At 31.4% G+C, this 10987-nt stretch overlaps 1 protein-coding gene across 1 annotated transcript in view; it reads right to left on the bottom strand.

The window, feature by feature from the left end:
- Window positions 1-5123: 5123 nt before the first annotated feature.
- Window positions 5124-10987, bottom strand: part of GABRG1 (gamma-aminobutyric acid type A receptor gamma1 subunit) — a 64660-nt gene continuing 58796 nt past the window's right edge. The window contains exon 9 of the mRNA XM_029235497.1: window positions 5124-7950. Coding sequence (XP_029091330.1) covers window positions 7681-7950 — 270 coding nt within the window. The 3' untranslated portion in view covers window positions 5124-7680. The remainder of the gene's footprint in view (window positions 7951-10987) is intronic.

Below are 10987 nucleotides of genomic sequence, written 5' to 3'. Positions count from 1 at the left end.
CACAAACAATTTTAATGAGAAAACATACTTTATGCTGTCTCAAGGGGGAAAATATTAAAATTACTTTAGCAGTTGCATTTATCACTTTTCTTTTACTTAAAGCATCTTGTGTCAATTTTAGTGGTAACAGCAATCTTCTCTCTAGATTAGTCTACTTTATCTACTTCAAAAAACATTGAAATAATTATGAAGCATGCATTTTCATTAATGAAACAGATTCACAACAGTTTTTTTTAGCAAATTTAAAAAAGGAGAACATAGCTTTGATTAATGTTTCTTTGAGAGGAGTTGAGACTATAAAATACAGTGGAGAGCAATTAACTGTATTATTTTTTAAAAATTAAGAAAATGCATTTTAAAAAATGTGGCGCCTTTTTAAATAGCACAGTAAAGTTATTCCAAAACAGGGGTTGGCAAACTTTTTCTGTAAAATGACAGAGGATAAATATTTAGGCTTTAAGGACCACTTGATTTTTGTTGTACCTACTCAACTGTGCTGATACAGTGCAAAAGCAGCCGCAGACAATATGTAAATAAAGGGGTATGGCTGTGAGCCAGTTACTATTGCTGTGGCCATAGTGTGCCACTCCATTTTCTAAAAAGTGAACACAGGCATAGCTCATTGTACTGTGCTTTGCTTTATTGTGCTTTGCAGATATTGCATTTTTTACAAATTAAAAGTTTGTGGCAGCCCTGGATCGAACAAGTCTGTTGGTGCCATTTTTTTCCAACAGCGTTTGCTCATTTCCTGTTTCTGTGTCACATTTTGTTAATTCTCTCAATATTTTGAAACTTTTCATTATTTTTATATTTGTTATGGTAATCTGAGATCAGTGATCTTTGGTGTTACTGTTATAATTTTTTGGGTGCGCCACAAACCATGTCCATATAAGACAGCAAACTTGACTGGTGAAATGACAAGAAAGAATTGAGGATATTACATAACCTTTGTTGATAGAGCAGAGACAGGGTTTGAGAGGATTAACTCCAATTTTGAAAGAAGGTCTACTGTGGGTAAAATGCTATCAAACAGCATTCCCTATTACAGAGGTATAATTCTTGAAAAGAAGAGTCAATCAATGAGGAGAACTCCGTTTTTTTGTCTTACTTAAGAAATTGCCACAGACACCCAACCTTTAGCAAACACCCCCCAGATCAGTCAGCAGTCATCAATATCTAGGCAAGGCTGTCCACCAGTAAAAAGATTATGACTTGCTGAAGGCTCAGATGATGGTTAGCATTTTTCAGCTATATTTAAAAATTAAGGTATGTAAGTTTTTTAGAAATAAAACTATTGTACACTTAATTGACTACAGTATAAACACTATAATAACTTCAGTATTGGGAAACCAAAAAATTTATGTGGCTCGCTTTATTGCGATATTCACTTTATTGCAGTGGTGTAGAACTGAACCCACAATATCTCTGAGGCATGCCTGGTAGTCTGTATTATATTTGATTGGATATCAGGAGTAATTTTTAAGAACACTTATAGTACCTGTGTAAAATATATCAGCTGACATTGAGTCCACACTGGAAATAACAAGGAGATAACAAAGATTACACTCTTACTGAATAATATAGGGTTTCTGTGCTTCAAACAGAATTGAGTAGGCTGCTTTTTAAGTCTAAACACCTCTTCTGTGAAGGAAACTTGTTCTAGTTTTGGAATATGAACAATCACATTGTCATCAGAATAGTTACTTGTAACTGAAAGAGAAGTGTATGTATAACTAGAGGTACCTGTATTTAATTTCAGGTTACAGGTATACGAGCTTGGAGCATGTATCTAATATACTTAGCCTCAGTTTTTCCATCTGTTACATAGAGCTCATTCGTTTGAAGTCTAAGTTATTAATATAGAATGCACTTAAAGTTCCAGACACATGGTAAGTGCTCAAGAAACACTAAAACCTCCTTCATCTTATTCAGGTTTTTTTGTTTTTTTTTTAATAAAAACAGCAATGAACCTGAAGGAAGAATCACACACTTTCCTTTTTTTTTAAGTACTGTGGCAGAGAATTTTCCTTCACTGTTTCCTCAAATGAAATAATACATTTTCATAACACAAGGTATTTGGAATGGCCCGAGTATTAATCCTCACTAATATATATTTTTCTTATTGATTCACCTGGGGAATACTATCTGGCAGTTCCTATTAGGATGAAATCACAAGTTGTTAGAATAATCCAGATTAATTGTCTTGGTAGTGAAAATCATGCATAAATATTAACTATCTTTGCTTAACCTTTTAATTCATTCAGTTTAATTCATTTTCAGAACTCTGTGTCAAAGAGAACTCTTAAATTTATTTTCTTAATTAGAAAAATGTGAAATAACATTGATCATAAATTAACTTCAATGCTAAAATCATGATTACATACTCTAAAACTAAAAAAGGGACATATCTATATGAAAACTATAAAAAAGACACATTTTAAGAGAATGTAACTATTTCATAACGTTACTGAATTTATTTTGTATTTAGAATCATTAAAGGACATAATACTTTGATAAATTGAGATAACTTTGCCACACACAAAATGCTCCCCAAAATGATGAAGCGGAAGCCACTGCAGTCACAAGCCACAAAACTTTATTATACGATGTGACTACATACACTTTATGGACACAAATAACTCTTATTACAGTGGTTTATCGAGATCCAAACTATTTTTATTTAGGTCAATTATATCTTAAAAGTCCTTTAATTAGCTCTTTCCAGCTTAACTGCATTACAGGCTCATCTTAACTATTCCCAGACTCAAAGCTTCCAGGTACATATTTCATTGTCCAAAAATAAATTAATTTATTTTGAGACAAATATTTCAGAAATTGTTTGAGAATCAGAATCCTGGATTTGTCTGGTCACACAGCAGCCTATTTCTATTCACAGTTCTCCCTTCCTCTCTTTGTCCAAATACATTATTTTTTTTTTCTTAGTTAGAAAGAAAGAAGAGAAAGTTATTTGAAGAGAAAGCCCTTTTCATGAGGAACAGATTCTCACAAAATAATAATAATCTGGACAGATTATACTTCAGGAGATTATTCTTTTTTTCATCCCTAATGTGGGAAACATAGATCAGTAAGAAAAATAAGCATTTGATTAAAATGTTAAAAGTAACAGCAAACAAGATTGTAATACATCCGGAATTTCCTTGCAGTGTTTTAGTGTTCATTTACACCCAAGTACCTACTATGCAATACAGGATCCCCTCTCTTCTTACACACAACATGTCACTCAGTTGCCTGTTAATCACAGCTTCATGTTTGCCATTTTTCCTTTTTTTATTCAGGATCTGTCTTTCCCCCTTCTCCATTGAACTTCAATCACCTGCGTACTGACCTTCATTCTTTCTCACCTCATGTATTACAGTAGCTTCCTAACTGGCTTTCCTTACTCCAAACATCACACACCAATAAATGAAACTCTTGCGATATTAATAATGGTGCTTCTGTACTCATGTATCTTTGTGAACTCTTCAAGAATTGATATCACTCAGCCCTCTGAAGTTCATATTCTTGCCTCTCTACCATAGGGCTAGACTTATCTTTCTAGCCTCATCTTTGCTTCCCTATATGAATCTTAACCTTCAATTGAAATGGAACTTTTATTTGTGCCCATGCTTCTGTTTCTTTATTCAAGCTGTTTACTCAACTGCAAAATGTATTCTCTGTTAACCTCGCCTATTGACATATTGAATTCTCAAGCTCCCATCTCTAAGCCTATATTCTCCAAGAAACTTTCCCAGAGTTATCCTCCATCCCTTAAATTGTATAACTAGTCTTCTGATTATATTATAATCTCCTCCAGAGTTCATTTTTATATTCCCTATTGTATCTAAGTCAGTACTTTATATATAAGAAGTGCTGCATAAATATTTGAATTAGGTTATGTCATTTCCAAAATGCACAAGCAAAAAAAGATAGAACTGACCTTACATTGACTACAGCAATGTGGTCAACAGGGTCTGGAAACTCCATTTGGAATGTTTTGATAGAGGCTTGGTAATGGTTTCTGTGACTTTACAGTGCTCTGTCAAGGGCTCGCTAGCAGTAAAAAACAATGACCAACAGAAACATAATACCAAGTATGTCTAGACTTCATTTGGTGTGACATTGAGGAGTTAAATAAATTTGATGATATAAAGAAAAATAGCTTGGTCAGAAATTATTTTCAAAATGTTTTTGGTGGGACATATGCTAAATTATTGAATGTCTAAGTGATCACTTAAACTCCAGCGCTAAGATCAATGAAATAATTGTGAATGGTATCTTGCTGAATTTTGCAAGAGTGAAAATAGACACTGGTATAAAACTGATAATTTTGTACATATATTTATTCATTTATTATATATCTAATCAATTTTTGGTTATTAATTTAAATTTTAAACTCAAAAAAGTCATCCTATCTAAATCTCTTGTGTAATCAAAGTACGAGATGCATTTCTTCACAACACCTTGACTTGGAATACAATTTCACATCTTACAATTATGGGCCCTTGATGTGAGAGTACTGTCAATCATTCTTTTTGATGCTGAATAATTGGAAAGAATGCAACTCTCAATATTGATCTTGTTCTTAAACTGAAATATAAGTATTTTATGATTAAATTTGATGTCAGAATATGGGAACACACTAAAGGGGAAAAAAACCCTGGTGATTATTTGTATATTTACCCACATTTATTGTACTTTAACCTAAAGTTAATGTTTTCAAAACTCCTTAATGAAATCTATATCTTTAAAATAAAATGTAGCCAATGAATTATCTAATTTCTGCTTACATTAACACTTTATATTTAGTTAGATTTATTCTTTAATTTTGCCCTTTCCCTACTGAATTCTCAGGAAATCTAAGTTTGTTTGTTTTTTTTCCAGAAACTACTTGGCCTTTTAGGAATTGATTTCAATTGAGTTTATCTATGCAATTCAAGAATAGATAAAATATTATCATGCAATTGTAAACCCAAGAGAATAAAATCATGCTAGTCGCAGTTTCCCTTCTTGATACTTCTAGATCCTGCTCACATATTTAGAGGATGGCTCGATGTGAATGAACACTTTTCCAAATTATTCTAAGTCTGTCTGCTCCAATTATCTCTCCCCTCATCTATATCCACTTTTTTGGTCTATATTAGTGTTAAAAACATTTAAATCAGTCAGGAAACACAAGTACCAGTGAATCCAATAAAATTAAGATATAACTTACCTGGAGAAAGAGGAGGATTTTTAAAAAATTATTTCTCAAGATGATAAAACTAATACTTGAAAGAAGAGAGAAACAGGGATTAGACTGCATACCCTTTGAAAGTAAGCTCTATTTGATTTCTTGTAAAAATAATCTAACTGCATTTTCACCTTTTCATTCTCATTTTTAGAAATAATAAGATTTTTACACACTTCCCTTTCTGATCTGCTTGTTTAAACAGAACTGCTCAAAATGCCACTGGCTTTGAAAACAAAGCACTAGTTTTGATGATATATACAATGAATGTATCTAGAAAAGCATCTGTCATATTTTTATCATATCACATTTTATTTCCACTTGTAAATACTGTCAACATTTAAAGCCAAGTTAATGGAACACCAGTGAGAAAATCAAACCTACTAATATTAAGCATTTTTAAGAATTTTAAAATAGGGTCATGCTGACAGACTTGAAAGAATCCCAGAATTAAAATTGCCCCCATGGTAATGAGAAGGCTATAGCTTAAAGCATGGAAATAGCCATGATACATTTTAGTGAAATGATTTATTCTTCGTTGGTACTTCATTTTTCATTTACCTTTAAATGAATGCTTACGTTCAGAATATCCATCAATACTCAATGTTATAACAATGAATGCATGAGCACTTTGTAAGTGAGTATATACATGGCCAAAGTTTAATTTGGCTCTCCATTCAGAAAAAAACAGTGTCGGTGGATATTTGGGCAATATCATTTAATTGATGCTTACGTTTTTCCAAGATTTATAAGCAAAGTAAAAAAGTTCATATGTAGGTGGTGGATACCCAATGAAACATATTTAGATTAAAAAAACCAGAACACTATATATTCTAAAATCATAAGTATAACCATGCCAGAGCATACACATGTATTCACTATCCACATGGTGTCAGGAGCACAGGTGATAGCTTCCTCCACATACCATAAGATAGGCCTTGATCACAAAATTATTCATCCTGATAGTTGCTCTTGACAATGGAAACAATTTTTAAAGGCTATCTTCAAGATCACTCTGGTGATTTTACAGATAATTAGGTAATGGTGAATGAATAGGGAGTTCTTATAAATAGTTGATATGCCCAACTAGTTACAGGAATAGATTAATTAAAGCCTAAATTTATCTCGCCTCTTAACAAAGCAGACATTTTGGAAACTATTAAGCAACAGGCTTTAAACTATAGTAAGACTATTTTTGTTCCTCTCAGAATTGAGAGAGCTCCACACACTCATGTTCATTAGAGGTGCCTCTAATAGAACTCCACCTTTAACATGATTTTTGTGCCTGCTCACATCTTTTAAAAAAAGACAATATCATTAAAATTGATAACAAAGTCGTAAAGCTGACCAAGTCCAAATTTAGGAACTGGGAAAGGCAATATAGAACACAAGCCTAAGACTGTGTTTCTAGAACATTTCTGGTCTGAAAAATGTTAATAGCACGTAATTAAGACCATATCCTCAATATGCATTTCAAATCAATTTGCTAGATAATAATTCTTTAGCCACAATGAGCAAATAGAAGCCCTGTTCCTCAATGCTTTTGGTTAATTTAAGGAATGTAACATTTTTGTAGAGGGTTAAGAAAAAGTCAGTTCTTTCTGTATTTAATTTCAGGGTCGGTAGATCTAAACACTTCAGTGTTAATCTCTTCATTCTTCATAAATGCTATGCGACAGAGAATAAAATGGTTAAATGTAATATTCTTCATTTTTTTTCGCCTTGTATTTAAATTACTTTGATGGTTTCCATCTTAGTTTGTAAATCACCAAACCTGAATATAACTGGAGTTTTATTTAATGTTTCATCAGGAAATGAATTGGATCAAAGATAAGGTAAAATGGCCTTTTCTTTTTTAAATAATAAAAAAATTAAAAATAAATTAATTTCTTTTTGGGAGTAAAGTTTCTTGGAAGTCGATCCAATGAAATCATTGTTTTCATATGTTTCATATGTTTTCAACTAACTCTATTCCAAACAGAGCATAAAAATAAAAAGCAAAAAAAAAAAAATCAAATTAACAATATTTTCTAGGCAAAAACATATTACATAAATATTAGGCATTAGATTAAGCTACCATTACAAACGATAGGTTATGTTTAAATAAAATATATATTAAAATTATTCCGTCTTTGAAATATGAATCACAGAACTTATAAATTCAAAATCATAATAGGATATATGTAAAAATAAAGAAAATTAAAGTACAAATTTATAATACTATTTTAATATACTGAATTTTGCAACTAATCTGTTTTACATAAATTTACATATATTAATCTGAAAGCTGCTACTTTATTTACCCAAGAAAGCTGTAAAATAGTTAAAATAACTATTCACATTTTAACCATTGGTTTCTCTGCATTTTAAAGTTAAACTTCATGTTACTGAAGGACAGTCGATTATATTGGATTTAGTCAGACTTCTTATGAGTTTTGCCTAGTAAGTAGAATTTATAAGTAAAGATAGCCAACCCAGTAAACCAGATTGAACAAGGCAAAAGCTGTTGGGAAAAATATTCGAGAATAGGAATCAATTTTGGCAATGCGTATATGTACCCTCCCTTCCCTCCATGATCCTCTTCTGCAGTCTTCAAAGCAACAGAAGAAGCTGGCACAATCTTTTCCCTCCAAGCACTGGTACCCATAATCATCTTCTCCTTGCGGCAGAGAAAGGCTATTCATTGGAATGAGAGTAGATCCTGGATGGAGTCCAGAGGACATCTGAGTAAAATAATAAATGAGTTTTGAGAAAAAAAATCATAAAAAAGATCAATTTGTCCCCTCAAGGCAAACTCTGAGAGACTGACATGCAGTAAAAATAATCTTATTTTCCAAAAATCAAATGAATACCCAATTTAACATGTTTTTAGATTATAATTTACCTTGTAGCACATAAAAATATTATTTTACATTCCAAAGATTTTGCAGGGAAAAAAACACTCAAAATTAAATATATTTTATACCTTTAGAAAGTTGTTCTACTGAATTATTGTTAACCATGAATCTAATTCTAAAATGAGAATAAACTATATTTTTCTATGATATTTTACAGTAAAACATTTACAATGCTATAAACATGTGTTTGTTTGCTATGGTTATATTCTGTACTTTATTTTAGTAATAATGAGAACAAATAGTAAAGATGACATTCTGATAAAGCAGAAAACTTTGAGGAGCTATGAATGAATAAAACAGATATGAGGTCTGGAGTTGTGGATAGGCACAAAGCATCATACTTGGGAGACAGAATGTGCAGGAGGTAAAAATTCAGGTTGGAGAACAACTGGTATTCAAAATTCTGCTAATTCTACCAAAATTCTGCTCATTCCAGCTATCCAGCTGGAATTATATTACCACCTAATTTTTGTGATGGTTGTGCTGAATAAACTTCATGACATGTAAAATGATCCGTGCTTCGTCTTGCCTAGTAGTAATAGTTATTATTTTTACCAAGATTTTTTGGGACACATATCAAACTAACTCTTGATGATACCATGTTCTGAATAATACTTAAATAAGAACAAGAATTTTTAAAAATATAAAAAATTGAGCATGGCCAGGATACTGTGGAATATTAAAGCCAACACTTTAGAACAATCACTTTGGAGCAATAACTTTGGAGTCAGGATATTGTGCAATATTAAAGCAATCACTTAGGCTGAAACTCCAGCTCTGCCCAGTAGAGTCCTGTAACTTTGAACAGGAAATGTCACTGCTCTTTTGTGTCTGTGTCTTTTGCCATACCAAAGCCACAAAAACAATACATAGATCTGTTTGATGAGTAAATGAGATGATATACATAAAACACCAAATGAAATATTTGAAACATAGCAACTATTCCCTTGCCAATTGATAATAGTATTGTAATTGTCATTGCTACTGTTGATTCCTGGAGAGGATATATCATAATTGACTATAAAATATGTGCTAAAACAAGCAATAATAACAATAAAAACAACAACAAAAACTTGGACCTCATCAAAAATGTTCCTGGAAAGAAATACATTAATGAACGCTTGAATAAAATGGCAAGTAAAATATGAGTGAAGAGATGAGATGAAGATTGCTTCATCTCTCAGGACTTCCACATATTTCAGGGATTATTTTAAAATGTGAATCTTACAATTTATTATAATCAGTGGTGTCATTATGTAAACACTGAATACAATGCTGAGATTATAACAATTGTTTTATCCTGATTTTAAATTCTAATGAAAATGTTTATAAAATTTTTTCATCCTAAATTTTGAAATAAATAAATCTCAAAGCCATGAAAATTAAACATTGTATGAGAAAGATTTTAAAAATTAAACACAAAAAATGATAATTAAAAAAAATTTAGACCTATATTCAAACCCATTTCATTTCTGAAAAGAAACATAGAATCTGACCCACTACATATTAAACATTCAGTAGATGCAAAGAGAAGCAAATAATCACATTTAGTGATATTTTAAAAAGATAAAACCATCACACAAGTCATAAAATCCATATTAGGAACAGAATATGCAGCCTGAAGGTAAGAAACCATGCCCTAAACACAAATGCATGACTTCACTTGCCTAGATATATCATGAAAAACGGAGGCAGTATGTTATTAAATGTTAATGACAGATCTTTTTTGAGATTGACACCTGGAGATACTCGACTAGACTCCTAAATTTTAGTGTAGCACTAAACTTATGTATAAAAATGAGGCAAATTGGTATTCATTTTCTTGTTACTTAATACTTAAATAACATATGTTCCAATGTTAACCAGAGTGAAAAAGTGGTCAAAATGCAAGTTTGTTAGTCCGCAATTTCAAGGTTATATGGCATAAAACACATTACATATATCATTCAGAACTGCCATAAATGGGAAGATGGTGTGTTTGTTAGAAGATATCAATTGTGCATGAGAGGTATGATTAAAGTACACAAAAATGGAGGAAAACTGCAAATGGTTCATTTAAAACATTGACCAATCCCTGGTGGTCAAAATCATGGAGAGCTTCTTATTGCAGTGACAATTTAGATTGACAATTTTCTAGTTCCCTGCTGCCTCCCCCAAAACGCCACCAATTCATAAATTGAAAGAAACTACGCTTTATTGAATGATGAATGTGACTAGGAATGAATTTTATATGTATTGAGAAAAATAGCCAAAGAGCTGACACAGTATCAGTAAAATAAAATACTCTCGACACATTTGTGAACTTGGAAACCACTGAAAAATTAATTGGAACAATATAAACATTATATGCCTTATTTATCTGAAGTACAACAGCAAAACCCACCTTGCAATTTCTCAAATAAAAATCCTGCTGCCCCCCAAATAGCAAACATTGAAAAAATAAAATAGATCCATTTAAATGACATAAAAAGAAACAACACAATTGAATAGAATTTCCTTTTACTTCAAATGATGTAGTTTTGAGACTATGCCTTTTTTTGTTATTTAAAAAAGTCACTAAGAATAGCTGAACTTAACATTTTGAGAAATCCATCCCATTCTCACTATTAAAGATACATATGTGTCTGGTTATATATTAAATACTCTTACTTATAGATTAATCGTATAGTTAAATATACAAAATATATTTTAAGCACCAAGACCAATAATATAATAACTATTTAGATCATATACTAATACAATTAATAATATTAAGTATTAGCAATATGATTAGCAAACATTATTAGGTCATGTTATTGATACTATGAAATATTAACTAATATCACTATTAACTTCTCATTCAAAAAGTGGCACATGAGAATGC

The sequence above is a fragment of the Monodon monoceros genome, unplaced genomic scaffold (genome assembly GCF_005190385.1).
Source record: "Monodon monoceros isolate NGI ecotype Baffin Bay Population unplaced genomic scaffold, NGI_Narwhal_1 Super_Scaffold_20, whole genome shotgun sequence".
NCBI lineage: Eukaryota > Metazoa > Chordata > Mammalia > Artiodactyla > Monodontidae > Monodon > Monodon monoceros.
The sequence above is the reverse complement of the archived record's forward strand: the minus strand, read 5'-3'. Positions and strand labels throughout refer to the sequence as shown.